This window comes from Seriola dumerili, unplaced genomic scaffold, assembly GCF_002260705.1.
Source record: "Seriola dumerili isolate Sdu_G_001 unplaced genomic scaffold, Sdu_1.0 BDQW01001195.1, whole genome shotgun sequence".
In the NCBI taxonomy this organism is placed as follows: Eukaryota; Metazoa; Chordata; class Actinopteri; order Carangiformes; family Carangidae; genus Seriola; species Seriola dumerili.
The window spans coordinates 283,865-299,804 of NW_019175450.1; the positions used below are offsets into that span (position 1 = coordinate 283,865).

At 40.7% G+C, this 15,940-nt stretch overlaps 1 protein-coding gene across 2 annotated transcripts; it reads right to left on the reverse strand.

Moving 5' to 3' along the window:
* Positions 1-459: 459 nt before the first annotated feature.
* clasrp (CLK4 associating serine/arginine rich protein) lies at positions 460-15,068 on the reverse strand. 2 transcript variants are annotated; one of them, XM_022767522.1, is made up of 21 exons: positions 14,983-15,068; positions 13,198-13,337; positions 12,664-12,761; positions 11,415-11,516; positions 10,359-10,438; positions 9,998-10,082; positions 9,735-9,871; positions 9,296-9,392; positions 8,579-8,657; positions 8,421-8,494; positions 8,285-8,326; positions 8,011-8,196; positions 7,262-7,591; positions 6,988-7,173; positions 6,147-6,186; positions 4,176-4,236; positions 3,936-3,994; positions 3,790-3,836; positions 3,629-3,714; positions 3,355-3,379; positions 460-1,212 (listed from the first exon to the last, which is right to left on the reverse strand). In XM_022767522.1, exons 2-21 carry the CDS (start codon positions 13,294-13,296, stop codon positions 1,170-1,172), a joined length of 1,956 nt encoding a protein of 651 aa, XP_022623243.1. In that variant the 5' UTR covers positions 13,297-13,337; positions 14,983-15,068; the 3' UTR covers positions 460-1,169. The 2 variants fall into 2 exon arrangements, with proteins under 2 accessions (XP_022623243.1, XP_022623244.1); XM_022767523.1 differs by lacking the exons at positions 460-1,212; positions 3,355-3,379; positions 3,629-3,714 and having other exon boundaries at positions 3,791-3,836; positions 6,143-6,186.
* Positions 15,069-15,940: the final 872 nt, after the last annotated feature.

Consider the following 15,940-nt stretch of genomic DNA (forward strand, 5'->3'; position numbering starts at 1 on the left):
CTCTTCGTGTAACACGCGCTGTGTCACTTTTTTTCTCTTTCACACTCTTACTGGTTTCTACCAAGATTGAACTGTCTGTTTCAATCACATCCGATAGTGGAAATCAGCATCTAGTTCCTCCTCAGCAGCTCCGAGGAACTACCGCTGGTTTTCCACAGGTGTCTACGAAACCAAACCGGAACCAGAGGAGCACTCATTTCTCCTTTTCTTGTCGACCAGCTGTGACTGCTACACATACATTAAAAATACATCAAAAACTCACAAAAAAAGCCACAAAACTCAGCAGAAAGACCCAGTAACGACAAGATGTGGTGAGGCATCTTCAGCTGCAAAATCTGAGCTTTGTCGCCACCTGCAGTCCCCCGTGAGAAGTTGTTCAATATTGTGTCTCAGTCGGTATGTTTACGGTGCGTAACTGTAAGGAGGCCCAGATAGAAAAGAAAAACGAAGATGAGCAAATAATTTCAAAGACAGTTTTATTTATGATTCTGTATTTAACATTCCACTTTACTGAGAACAAAAAAAGTTATTCGCTGTTGTTAACCAGTTGGCAGAGGGCAGAGTATAAAAAGAGCAGTTGATTGTTATAATAAATGCACGAACTTTTACTTCAACTTTTCATAAAGAAAATTCAAATGGATGTGTATAAATATCCTGTACATCAGTTCATGAGACTTTAAAATGGTCCTTAGTGTAATTTTCTTGTTACTGTAAAAGTAAAATGTGGGAGGACATCATGACATGAGGAAGATGATGTAAGTTTAGGTATTGCTCAGTATCATACAGAAGAAATACAAATGTGTGCAGATGGGTCTACAGCCAGAAGAAGTGTTTGGTAGAAAAAAAAAAAAAAAAAAAGGAGCATGCAGAGGTGAAGAAACTCATTTAATAAGACAACCTTTACAAGATGAAGCAAAACTGAAAAGGGCAGATCAAACTCAGCTCTGTTGTGTAATTAGTGAAACTAAGGTATCATGGTCAAAGTTTTATACTCTGCAGACATTAACAGTACCGGAGAACACACATGTTCAGGTGTAGGTGTAGTCTGTTTGTCAATCTGTTCCTATCATCTTCCAACAGCTTTTTTATTGGACTGTGTGTGTGTGTGTGTGTGTGTGTGTGCCAGTGCCAAGATAGATACTGTAGAAAGACAGTTTCCACCTGTCGGCTCAGTATCTGTAGTATGGACTCCGTGATCGAGACCGTGACCTCCTGCAAAAATGAAAAGAAAGGAGCTGATGCTGCAAGAAGGACCTCAGTATAAAAGCCAGCAACATAAAAAGTCCATGCAAATGTCTATATAATTTACAGGATTGCTCATATACATACGCACAGAGGAGTAAAGGATTGTGTGTTTGGGAACACTTTACATCACCCTACGTTGTATTTATTAGGCGTACACAAATATTTAATTCATGTAAATAACATTGATGTAGTTGTAAGCAGCTTTAAGGAAAATGGAAACAAAGTATTACCATGTGTTTAGTTAACTAATCATAATTTGACAATAAATGCTTATTTTTCTTCACACTATTTATGTAAACACACCTTTAAGATAATCAAAAACAACAGTGACTAACTAAATATCTGCGACTGGTTGTTAAGTTGTCTAGTGTTACTCTGAATTATAAAATGTCAGTTTGGGAGTGATAGCAATTTCCTATCCTGTATTTTAAATTTTGGAGTTAGGGTGACACTTTTGTTTATACAATCACCAAGCACTTTATTAGTAACACCTGTACCTGTACCACTCATAAAATCATGCAGGTACAGATCAGGAGTTTCAGTTAAAGTTCACATCAAACATCAGAATGGGGAAAGAATGTGACCGAGTGATTCTGGCTGTTGGTGACGGGCTGGTTTGACTATTTTATTGGTTTACTGAAAACGGTGTGAAAAACACAACAACATCCAGAGAGCAGCAGTTCTGCCAATAGAAGCGTCTTCTTAATGAGAGAAGTCAGAGGAGAATGGACAGACTGGTTGGAGCTGACAGAAAGTCTACGGTAACTCACATAACCACTCTTTACAACCGCGGTGAGCAGAAAAACATCTCAGGATGAACAACAGGTCAAACCTTGAGGTGGATGAGCTACAACAGCAGAAGACCACATCAGGTTCCACTCCTGTGAGCCAAGAACAGAAACCTGAGGCTGCAGTGGGCACAGACTCACCAAAACCGGGTGATTAAGGCTGGAAAAAAGTAGCCTAGTTCGATGAATCTGGATTTCTGCTAAGGCATGTCAATGGTAGGTTCAGAATTTGGCACCAACAGCATGAACAGCAATGTGCTGCTGGTGGTGTAATGGTGTGGTGAATGTTTTCTTGCCCCTTCATACCAACCAATCATAGTTTGAATGCCACAGCCAATTTGAGTATTGTTGCTGACCATGTGCTTCCCTTTATGGCCACAGTTTACCATCTTCTACTTGCTGCTTCCAGCACGACGATGCACCATGTCGCACATCAAAAGTCGTCTCAAACTGGTTTCAAGATCATGACAATTAGTTCAGTCAACTTCAGTGATCTCCCCAGGTCCCAGATCTGACTCCAACAGAACTACTTTGGGACGTGGTAGAACAGGAGAACATGTTGCTACAAAGAGCTGAGGCTGTTTTTAGAGCAAAGGGAGGCCCTGTCCAGTATCAGTATGGTGTTTCTAATAAAGTGCTTGATGAGAGTACTTGAATGAGAGATCATGCCTTTAATTAAACTTCATTATAACTGGAGAGAAGCAAACAGATAAACGGCTGAAACTGGCAATTACTAGGAAGAATGCAAATACACCGCGCAGCATTTGCTTCGAGTGGTTCCACAAGTTTTCAACTATGTTCACAATTTCACACATTGACCATAGGCGGTCCAGCTATATACAAGGTTTTGACCTAGTCTTGTTTACTTAACACTACAGACTTGTTTACTTAACACTAGAGCCCAACAGATAAATCTTCTCTATCAATATATGGTATTGGTGTAGACTAGTGAGATATTGTAATACAGAAAAGGCAAACACTTACTGGTAGTAATTTAGAAGATTAAAAGCAGTAGTATGTTTGGAGTATTTTGTTTTACTTTAAATTTGAATTTGAACCTGAATTATTTTTTATTTTTGTTCTAACTTGATTCCCTCACTCAGGTCGTAGCCCATGATGTCTTTCTCAAAATTCAAGACTCAAGACTTGAGACTAACTCTGGATTTGAGTGAAGAAAAAGCAAAGTAGCTCAAGTATTGTAAATAAATTAAATGCAATGAGCCTTTCAGATTGTGTTTGTACATTAATGTGAAAAGAAAAAATAAACATAATTCATTCTACTTCATCAGAGCTGTGCAGATTCTTGTGGCTTCTGACATACCTTCTGTATGAGTTGTGTTCTCGGCCTGAGGGACAGAGGACACAGAGCCACAATCAAAACAACGGCATGCCAGAATATCTTAAAGCCTATAAAGCTGTCAGAGGAGAAACTGACGCCAGCACATCAAACAAAGGCTGGGCTGATTAAATATTTTGGTTACTTCTGTTTTAGTATGCAACACTGTACACAAAATAAACACTGCATGTTCATCAAACCAAATTAATATACTATTAGATCCATATGGCTGTTGACGATGAGAAACCCGAACTCTTACCATATTTGGAGGGAGAAGGCGAGTGGCTCTGTCGCCCGTACTGTCTTTCCCATTCATCCCTCTCTTTCTCACGGCGCTCACGCTCCCTAAACACAGAGCCGCTGGGTCAGACAATTGCAACACACACACACATGCACGCACGCGCACACACACACACTTACTTCATGCGTATCTTGCGTGCCATGGCTCGTAATTCTCCCTCTCGCTCCTGTTAAATAAACACACAGTAATGAGGGGAAATAATAATAGGATAATAGTGTCTCTGTTTTTGCATATTTCTGAAGTACACACACACACAATCACACACCTGTCGTTTGTGTTCCTGCTGCTGGATCTTCACCTGAGCAGCTTTTTTATCCGCCTTGGCTGCAGCATGGGAAAAACCACAGGAAATTGAGGGGTGGGAAATAAACAAGTCATCTAGTTTTTCACGTCTTTAATTTGCATTTGACAATGTGCACAACGACAGTTCATGATCCAGAGGTGTGTGTTGTACTGTTTCGTTACTTGTGCAGAAACCACAAACACTCTGCTCGGTTGTACTCACACTGTTTGTTGAGCGCCTTCTGCATTCGCAGCTTCAGCCGTTCCTGTGGGGTCATCTTGGGCTGTAGGTGACACAATTGTGTTAGCACATCCTTTCACAGCCTGACAAAAGTGTGTATGTGAGAGTGTGTGTGTGTGTGTGTGTGTGTGTGTGTGTGTGTGTGTGTGTGTGTGTGTGTGAGAAAAGGTATGATCAAAGGTACCGTGCTGTCATACAATTTCGATACTATCACCTTTATGTACAGTTGCTGGTGGAGATAAAAAGGCCAAAGATAAATTAATTACATGTGATGTTTGTGAAGTCAACAGGCTGACTGGCTAAACCAGTTGCGTGTGTGGACAGAGAAACTGCTGCTGTAGACTTGCAGCTGCTGTAGGATAGTTTAGCAGCAGGATTGGATCCAGTCACATGAACCTTTACACAATATATTTATCTGTATGAACACTGTGAGGTAGATAAAGGGGAGAAGGATGGCTGAAGAGGGGGTCGGAAAGTGTAAGAACAACAACTTCAGGTCCGGTGAGTTCAACAGAGTTCACAAAGAGCCAGTGCCACTTTCTCTGACACACCCGTCACTGGGCCGTTTAAACCTGGCCAGGCAAGAAAAACTGCAGGTCACAGCATTGCAGGCAAGTTTAACAGAGAAGCAGATTATAACCTCAGATGTATTTGTCTGTTTGACTGTTGGAACGTATCCAATTTTTTTCCCCAGGAGAAGAGAAGCTGGTTCAGGACATCGGAGAGTCCAGAATTTTAGAGAATATGACAACAAACAAAACTGTTTTTTAGTCCTAAAGGAATAGTTTGACAATTGCTTATTGAGATGAGAAAACTATCAGCACTATCTGTACTCTTGATATGAAGCTACCACGAGCAGCTGGTTAGTTTAGTGTTAAGAATGGAAACAGAAAGAAATAGTTACCCCGGCTCTTTCCAAAAGCAACAAAATCCAGCTACTATACTAGCACCTCTAAAGCTCATTAATTAACATGTTCCATCCTATTTGTTTAATCCAATTAAAGGCTACCACATAACCCCCGTATAACGGCAAATTGTCATTTTTACATGAATTTTTGTACAGATTAAATAAACAAGTTACTACGTTTTCATAGGTAAGCTTTGGAAGTGCTGATAGGTGGATTACATCTGGATAGAGTTGGGATCAGTTGCCCCTTGTTTCCAATCTCTGCGCTAAGCTAGCCAACTAGCCTCATATTTAGCATACAGACATGAGAGTTGCATCATTCTTCTAGTCTAACTCTCAGCAAGACAGGAAACAAGTGTATTTACCAAAATGTCCAACTATTCCTTTAAATGCTCACCTTAAGTCTTCAATCAGTATGTGGGATATTAAACTTTCATTTCAAGAGTCAGAGCGTGCACCACTGCCAGACACGATGGTCCACTCGCCTCATTTTTCATCACAGCCTAATTAATTAGTGTCCGAAATGATCACCTGGCCAATAGCGATTCCAAAGTTGTAACAAGACACATGGTCATAAGAGAAAGAAGCCCTCTTCTTCCTCTTAGGGCCACTGATGTGCGAGTGCATTTGAGACTACAAACACATATAAACGACGCTGGACTCTCTCACCCACATGTATATATGTACACATGCATGCACCACCCAGACTAAAAGCATTATCAAGACAATAAATGATGACTTCATAGTGTCATAGTGTGTAAATGTTCTCTCCATACAGAGATGGCAGCATTAATTCAGTCATTTGTCAGTGTTGGCAAGTTGGCATGAATACTGTAGTGGTAATTTCAAAGTAGATGCAGGACTTTGTCTGCAGTGTATGTCCACTTTTGGGTGGGGGAAAGAAAAAACAAAAATCATATAATTTTTTTCTCTGTGGGCAACAATGGCTTCTACATCCCAGTCTGGTGGACAACCATGTCAGCCTGTCAGGGATGAGGGAGGCGTAGGCTTTAGCAAGAAACCAGCTAGATCAAATTCTTACTGACTTTGGCAGCTCCCGTCTCTTTACCACTCGCAGTATCAGGCCTGGAGAGAGGATGGAAAAATAAAAGACAATTACCTGAGGTGATGAAGACACTTTGATTTATATACAAACATCAACTTTCTAACACATCTTAGTGCTGACGGGTAAGTAAGGCTTTAAAAGCATTACTATGCATTAAAGAGAAAAGAAATCGATACAGAACACCCCTTGATAAGTTGTTTCTGGCGTCATGACATTGCATTGCCTGTGATTTAAGACAATTTATTATGGATTTACTGTTTCAGGGCTGAAGTGCAGAATAGGCTATTCTGATTTAATTTAAGAGTCTGAAAAAAAAATCCATAACACCATGAGTATTACTATACGTGACTCTCAATATATATTTTAAGTTGAAAAAAATAAATACAATAAACTAACTGACACGCTGGGCAGAAAGCCATGAAATGCTTTGATGTAAACATTACCCAGTCTACATCCCAAACTTTTTGTCTGAAGACCCATTAAACTGAAGCAACATCAACTGTAACTCGTCATACGTTGCCAAAGTTGATCAGTTGTAAGCAGATCTGTTAAATGATTTTTTATATATTTTAATACTTTTGAGAGTCAAAACCATCCAACATCTCACAAGACAAAAATCAAAAAGTGTAAACAGAGCTATATTTTTTCTTTATGTTCCTCATGTTGTGACCCTCAGATTTATCCTCTGACCCCTGTGAGAAGTCCATATGTGCAGGTTGGGAACCACCACTGGTATAAATGTATAATTATATAACTCCAGCCCATTTAGAACATTTTTGTTGCATTCATGCCTCCTTGCAATAATGTTTACGTGGTCTTACTTTCTTAGCTTGTCAGAGACAGTCATGGTAGAGGGCTGGGCCACTCTGTGAGCAGGGGAGGGACTGTGGTTTAGGTGGCTGGGGGACTGAGAGGGGCTGCGGCTGCCGCTGTCTCCCCGCCGGTGGCCTCCACTGCTCCGGCCCCCTCGCCTGGAATTGCCCCCCTGCCGTGAGCTGGAACGGGACCTAGGAAAAAAAGACAAGGCCATGTCTCACTAATGTGCCCTGTACTATAGTAACTTTAGTCCAGACGGCGGTCAGTGAGGAGCCTTACCTTGTTCGTTTGCGTGCCGAGTATCGCCTTCTGTCCCTGTCTCTGTCTCTGTCCCTGTCTCGCTCTCTGTCTCGCTCTCTGTCTCGCTCGTTGGACCGTGATCGTGTCCAGTCACGTCTTCTCCAGGATCCAGCTCCTCCATTTCCTCCTCTACCTCTGGAGTGAGATCGGGACCGCCGTCTCGACCGCGAGCGGCTTCGGGAGCGACGCCCATCCCTTCCCCCCCGCCCTCGCCGGGCTCGACGCGAACGGGAAGATGAGCGAGAGGAGGACCGAGATGAGGAACGGGAGGAGGAGGAAGGGGAGCGACTGGAGGATGACCTTCGTCTCCTGGACAAACAGAGACACAATGTTTTAGTAACGACACCAGACCAGCTCCTAGCCTATCTTGAGAAAATCTCTGTTTTCTTGACTTTAAGAAATCTTACTGTTTCATGGTCAATAGAGGCATAAATAATCAGATATAAAAACTGTAGCTTTCTGTGTTTTGACATAATGGTCCATGCACAATCATAGACTTAAAACTACCCAAACTTTACTCTATGTACATGCACAGTTGAATAGTTCCTATTCGTTACTCATAAGCAACTATTTGAATTGATATTATTTGATTGAAAACTGTCACCTCACCTACCACAAAAATCAATCAGTATTCTTTCTGCTTCAACAGCTGTGGTCATTTCAATGAAAATAATGACTGCAAGAGGAAAATAACCAATGAAAAGCCAGGAAGAGGGAAAGTTACCGACCGGGAGCCCCTGCTATGACCTGCAGGGTGCTGCAAGTTGGAGGGGGCGTGGCCAGAGTGAGGAGCGGTTTGAGTTGCTGCTGCAGCTTCATCATCGCTGCCTCCGAAGCTGGTGATGAAGGTGATCTTCTCTGGACCAGGAGACCGAGAGCGCGACCGTGACTCAGAGCTGGATTCTGACTCTGGCCTGAGGGAGATCAGAAAATAAAGTTCAAAAACACAGAGACAACAGTTGAGGAAATTAATAAGGAAAAGGAAACAGTAGGTTAACTCACCGCTTATAGGGATCGTACGTTGGGCTGTCTCTCCTGGCATAGCTGAAATCCACGAGGATGAGGACACAGGTTAAACAAGTTTTGAGGTAAGTGGACTCTTTATGAGGAAAAACCTTTACAGACAGCATAAATTTACCTTGGTGGGCTGATCTGTCTACCTTTTAGCCTCTTCTCCCTGAACTCCCTCCTTTGTCTACGAGAACGCCGGCCCTGAGACCATCACACATTTAAAATTTAAAAAATTGCTAACTAAAACACATGACAAAGACACAAATTCAACAGATGTTATCTTACAGAGTACATGGCCTTTTCGGCCTCCAGAGCCTTCGCATGTTTGATGGCCTCCACTTCCTCCTTGTCTTTCCTCAACATCCTGTTAAACAAGTAACAAATTGACAGCATTGCAATTATAACCATAAACTTTATATCAGTAGTAGAAAAAGCTGCAGTTGTTTAATAAAAATATTCGAAACTCGACACTAAAAGTTATAAAGTTCAACACCAACATAAAAACAGCTAAATCGTTAGATTTGGGTGAAACATTCCTTGATAAGTATCAGTGGAGAAAATGAAGTTCATTCCTCTGAGCTCAGCAAACTAGCAGGACAAACATGAAACCACATCCATGAGAACACTCATTAACATCTGCAAACATAATAACAATAATACATTTGTGTCTCTCAATGCAACAGCTTGGGTATTTGATGTGTTTGTACCACATTTTACATTCTGTGGCTCAGAGACAGAGAGGATACACAGACAACACAAAATGGTGTTAGATATTTTTTTCTACAATTATTACATAATTATATAATAATTAAAAAAAAGGGCAATGTCAATGTTATGAGTCATTTCTGTAGTTTACATATGCCAATCTTACAAACTGTGCTTCCACTCAAAGTAAGACATCCTGAATCCTGACAGACTAAAGAATCAGTAGGTCTAGTATTGTTTCAAAAATATATGCTTTACTCAATTGGAAAGTTGCGACATGATGATAAGAGATGTTACCTGACAAAGTCTCCTTCAGCCATTCCATATGGGGTTGCCATTTTGTTTAGGTCCAACACTTGCTCCTGGTTCAGCTCATCAACATCAACCTCCACATCTGCACACACGCACAAAATTGCAAAATTGAGGACATAGAGGAAAACTGTTGTGGAACCACTGTAAACAACTACTTTCATTCTTCCAAGAAAAGCAATCAAACTCGGCAGAAAGAAGCTAACATCATCGAGTTGTTATGCTTGAAAAAAATAATGATTCCTACATATATTACATTTGGTATGTTTCTGTTTTCTTTCAAACTAAGGAAGACTTATTTACACACTGAAAGTTGTTGTTAAATATTGGTGCCTGTTTTTGCTCTACTCCCTGTTTTTTGCCTTATCTGTTGAATTTTTATTTTCCTTATGTGTAAATGTAATCAGTGCCAAACTCATTTCCTAACCAATATCTGGGATCCCCTCATCCTCTTCAGATTCACTGTTCTCTGAATTCTCTTCATCTTTGTCTGACTGGGGGTCGGGCTCTGTCACTGTGCTATCTTCATAGGTGTATCCAATGGTGGCCTTTTTCTCAGCCAGCCTGCACAAAAAGAAGAAAGACTTATCATTACAAACTGCTGTAAATGCTCCAGTGAGCAAAGCCAACTGTAAGAATCACATATTTGCATGCAGGTTAGGGATGAAACAGTAACTTTAAATAACATACTTTTTCTTCTCGTCCTCATTTGGTTTCTGTAGGCCACCGTAGAGCTCATCCAGGTAGATCTGGTATAAACACTGCTCCTCTGAGACTGTAGGAGGACAGCAGAGAGTTTAAGATCACAACACAACTGCAAAGTACACCCACTGAGGGCAGGTTAACACACTATGATAGTACATTAAGAACACACATGCACCACTGCATGTGTGAAATGTATTAACAGTGGTTGATGCAGGGCTCAACGGTGTTGCACCATGAGACCAAATAGTTATTTAAAGTATGTTATTCACTGCTGATGTAGCTTTTGAATGTGGGAATTTAACTTTCTATTGAAAGAACATCAGCTATCACGGTTTGTGGTACTTACTGTTGGCAAAGTCATTCTGCACTAGGCCTCTGTAGCGCTCATAGTTACACTTCCTCTCCTCCATCTCCTGCTCTGGGGTGCTGTATATGACAAAGAGTAGAAGGTTGTTTTACCACTTAACGCAATACTCAAATCTCACCACGCTGGACATTTTTCAGGGGTTCTTATGTAATACCACAAAGAATGCAATTCAACAGCTTTTTCATAGTCTTACTGGTCAAAGAATACCGGAAAACTAGTACAACAATAAGAACATGAATTTCTCTTATGTCACATTTTTGTATGCAATTTCTAGTTGTCTATAACAATAATTCCTAATATAGCTAATCAATTAACATGACCTGGACCCAGATAAGCTTAAAAAAATTTCAGTGTGCTCATTATGAATTGATGAGCTTCCTGTCCCCTGCAGCTAGCAATGGGTCTGATGGTGCTTAATTAAACTACATAAGAACTGAACAGCCTCCTGCAACACAATTCACTGTGGCAAAAATCCCACTTATGGTTTATAGATACGTAATGACTCCTGACATCCTGCAACCATAAAAAAAACAAACAAAAAAAAAACTTAAACTGAACATTACTATCTATACAAGAAAAAAAGGTCACTTTTTTAATTTACATTCATAACATGTCAAAAAAAAGCTGAATAAGGTTATTCTATCCCAGTTTTACATCTATAATAAAATCAGACTAAAGCTTATTATATGCACCTGTTACTTCTATGTTAGCCCAGCACCTTTTTGTTGATTGTAGCAGGATCAAAACAACTGAATCAATGAACAATTCAATTAAAACAAAATACCAAAACTTTTCTAATGAATCTGTCATGCAATCTGTTTTATTATTATTCTGTGTAAATATCTGTATTTATGACTGTTGCTCTCCTTTAATCAAGTGTCTTAATGCCAAAATGTATAATAATCTGTGGAGAAAACATGAATGTCCCCCAACAATGCCCTGTACAATCATAAGGCCAGAAATTAAATACCATAAAATATTCACACTACATACATTCTGGGGTTAAATGTGGCTCTAGGTAACTTTAAGACTTACGACGTGTTGAGCAGTGGAGGAGTGTAGGTGGGGATGTAGTCCAGATGTGCCCTTACATCAAACCTGTCAATCATGTTGTTTGCATCTCCTTGCCATGGCATCCTTTAGACAAAACAAGAGAAAGGAGGTATAAGCTGATCAGCAAGATCCCACCAGCACTGTGCATGTGGTGTGTGTGATGTCTACTATAAACTCATCAAGCACTTTATTAGGAACACCATACTAATCCCTTTGCTCTCAAAACCTCAATTCTTCCTGGCATCGATTCCACAAGATGTTGGAAAGACTGCTTTGAGATTCTGTGCCATGTTGATCCCAAAGGTGTTCTACTGGATTCAAATCTGGTGAGTGGGGAGACCACTGAAGTACACTGAACTAATTGTCATGTTCATGAAAGCAGTTTGAGACCACTTTTGCTTTGTGTCATGGTGAATCATCATGCTGGAAGCAGGCATTAGAAGAAACTAAATTGTGGCCATAAAGGGATTCACAGTCAGCAACATTACTTAAATAGGCTGTGTCATTTAAACCATGATTGAGCGGTATTAAGGGGCCCAGAGTGAGTCAAGAAATCATTCCTCACGCCATTACACCACCACTACCAGCCCGGACTGTTGACACAATGCAGGCTGGGTCCAGGGATTCTGGCTATTGATGCCAAATTCTGACCCTACCATCTGCGTGCCTCAGCAGAAAATCAGATCCATCAGACCAGGCTATGTTTTCCAGCCGTCAACTGTCCAGCTTTGGTGAGCCTGTGCCCACAGCCTCAGATTTCTTTTCTTGGCTCACAGGAGTGGAACCTGACATGGTGTTCTGCTGCTGTAGCTCATCCACCTCAGGGGCCAATGTGTTGTTCATTCTGAGATGTTTTTCTTGTCCACAGAATTGCGGCTCACTGGATGTGTTTCGTTTTTCACTCCACTCCAGGTAAAATCAGCAGTTTCAGAAATACTCAAACCAGCCTGTCTGGCACCAACAATCATGCCATGGTCAAAGTAAGTGAGATCAGATCAGATCTTTTTTTCCCCCATTCTGATGTTTGATGTGAACATTAACTGAAGCGCCTGACCTGTATCTGCATGATGTTATGCATTGCACTGCTGCCACATGACTGATTGGTTAATTGCACGAAGAAGCAGGTGTACCAGTGTTCCTAATAAAGTGCTTGGTGACTCTGTGTGTGTGTGTGTGTGTGTGTGTGTGTGTGTGTGTGTGTGTGTGTGTGTGTGTGTGTGTGTTCTCACATATGTTTATGGGGCTCTCTGCAGCCAGCGCCACAGCAGGATCCAGATGAATCTTGTACGCTCGGCCATGAACCTGGAGAAACTGAGCTGGGTCCTTTTTCTGTCGAGACAAAACGAGGCAGTCAAAAGACAATAAAATGGCATCTTATAACTTCCCAAATAATGAAAAATATTATACTATACAGCCCTTTAACTCACTGTAATTTAATCTTCTATTCAAACCACAAGAATAATTTAGGCTGTGTGCATGGTAGCTGCTTTACAGTGTCTTATGAAGTGAAGCCAAACTTAGCTCACAAATCCTTTAATGTACAAATGCTGTTGCAAGACAGAGAGTTAATTGTATTCATCTGTCAATTCAGGTCTAAATTAGACTTTGTTTAGACAGCTTAACAAAAAACCAACAGTCAGAAATAGAAAGCTAACAGCACATTGAACCCAGCCAATCTGATTTGAGGCTTGCTGCCACAGAGCTTCAGCATGGCAGAAATAATATTTAGCCACATCTGCATATGTTGCTCAGCTATGTCTCTTACTATTTTCTCGTAGTACTCTCGCCGGCGCTCGCCTCGGCGTTTGTAGTCTACCATCATGCCACGGAGCTTGCGCTCATGTTTGCGGGCCTCCTGCCACATGACGGCTCCGCTGGGGGTGGGGGCGCGGCGGGGCACGGCTGCTGCAGAGATGCAAAGATGGAAGACATATGGGAAAGAGAAGAGACAAAAAGCATGCAATGGCGTGAGACATCAAAGACAGAGATGGAAGTGGAAGAGACAGAAGACAGATGTACAAAGACTTTTTTTTTTTTAAATAAACATTTGACTGGACAAGTTGCACAGACAAAGTTCTTCTGAGATTACTGCATGCAACTTCTGGCTTCCACGTCATTTCTTTGATATAAATATTTTAGACGTAACTCCCCAGCTGTTTGAAACGTGGTTTAAACTGCTTCAGTGCTGAAAATTATATGAAATTTAAGATACCTAAAAAGAAAAGATCTCTGTGTGCCCAACTGAGATATGTTGTCAATTTGAGTTGTATTTTAACTCCAGAAAGAGGTAGTTAATTAAAACTAAAAAATACTACTTACTTATGGAAGCCATTGGAATTATGAAAACAATTTGTAAAATGGACACTTTCTCTCTGCAAGTGTTTTGACAATGTTTTGTATCACGTCTTTGTTTTGATTTTCTTTGGAACATGAAAGTCAATTGCCAGAAGTTGTTATTTACATGTGATACTATTGTGTGTCATGTTATCCTGTGTGGGATAGACCATTTTAATGGTATGAAGAGAAAATAAAAGCTTACTTTGTTCATTCATTCAATTTGTCTGTGTTATTAATATTGATGATTTTCTTTAAGTTAATAATAATGTGTAATACTGATCCTATTTTGGGTAAACAAACAATTCAAACCGATCTCCTAGTATAATTTATTTCAAAAGAAACGCTGAAAAATAAAGTAAAAAAACAAACAACAACAAAAAAATATTCACTGCCTGCAAATTGAAAGTCCAGTGTAATTCACTTCTAACTAGACAACTTAATGTGATTTTCCCTTTTGAAAGGTATTGGCTACATATTTATTTATATCGAAGGAGGCCTTTTAGTTATTTGCATATGCTTAAGGATATTTTCTTACTTATCGGTCAGCCGCAACTACAGACACTGTTCCACACGTGACTGTGTATAAATAAATTGATGGTTTTAGTCACTCGCTTGTCCTAACAATGTTAAACTCGTGCTGGCTGTAGCAAATACAATTTGGTGTTGCCGAGAAAAGTGACATTCAAGCAAACAAACTGAAAAGGCAAAAATATGTGTGACCCGAGTGTAAAATATGGATGGATGCTACTGTATATTACCAAATGTTTTGTTAATCTTATTTCTAGTGTGATTTGTTTGTTTAGTAGTTTATAACAGAAGTTAAAACACCTGGAGCTAAAGAGCTAACATGGCTAACTACCTAATATTAACCTTGTCAAGCTCATCACACCACTGCACCGTTAATCTATTATTAACTGTGCATTTAATACGGCCATTTGCACCTCCCTGCTTTCACCTTTAGGGTCGAATAGGACCTGAGTTAAATGTTTTCAAAGTTTGTCAGCATACACATCGGCCTGGTTGCGCATGTAGCCTTGGCCTGTATAAGCGTCTGCTGCTGTTAGCCACTTAGCTTTAAGGCTAGCCTAGCCTAGCTTAGCTAGTCTGCAGAAACGTTAGAAACAACACGTGAACAACAGCCTAGTTCACATCCACGAAACATTAAATACATCCACACTGCACATTCAGCATCGTTTTAAATGTCACCGTGTACCTGTTTTCCTGACCACCAACACACACTGGGGTTGTTTTCGGTCAGATAAGGACGATGGTAGCGGAGCGTCACACGCCTCCTCCTCCGTGAACTGTGGGTCTGTGCAGTAACGAGCCCGGCCGGTGGGGGGGCGCTGTACCCATGTATTACTAGTGCGCCAAACGCAGCATGTGTCAAAACTGCCGGCCTTTGCAAACAGGCTGCGAAGCTTGACGTGATGAATCTATAAAATTCCACAGTGTAAAAATTTGACATATTTTCTTATGATATCTCTCCTCTGCTAGGTGCCGCAGAAAACTGCATGCTAAAACGACCAAAAACAGATGTTTCTTTCCACATGCCATCACTCTGATCAACAGTTCATGCAGCAAACAGGTGACAATTGGGGGGTGTTCATTAAAGGTTCTCTAACATTCTAAGAACGTTTGCCGGGGAACGTTCCCTAAAGGTTCTCTGAAGGTTCTACAAACATAATCTCCCAGCCAATTTTCGCGAACATTGGGAACGGACGGTAGTTCACATATTTTGCCTAAAATGAACGTTCGCGGAACGTTTATACAACTTTGGGAAGTCAGTCACATGCATGGCCGGATTAATCTACTACAGGACCCAGGAGAAACAAATTGTTCCCCCCTTGGCAACCAGAATCCAACCAGCACTCCAAAACTGAAATGATTAAGTTAATAAATCAGTTAGTCGATTGACAGAAAAATTAGATGGCAAAAAACAGTCACTGCTACCAGCTTCTCAAATCGCCATACAGGTCTCCTAAGATGGAATACAACTACCTTACAAGGGGTTTTGTTTTCTTTCAGTGTAATTACTTGACACACTGAAAAAATGGCAGCAATATGGCCACAAGATGTCCCTGTAGGGCAGGCTTCGTGGTCCACCGTTCTTTTGAGATTTTCCTGGTGAAATACATTTTATTGTATTGAATTGAATAACTGCATCTCAG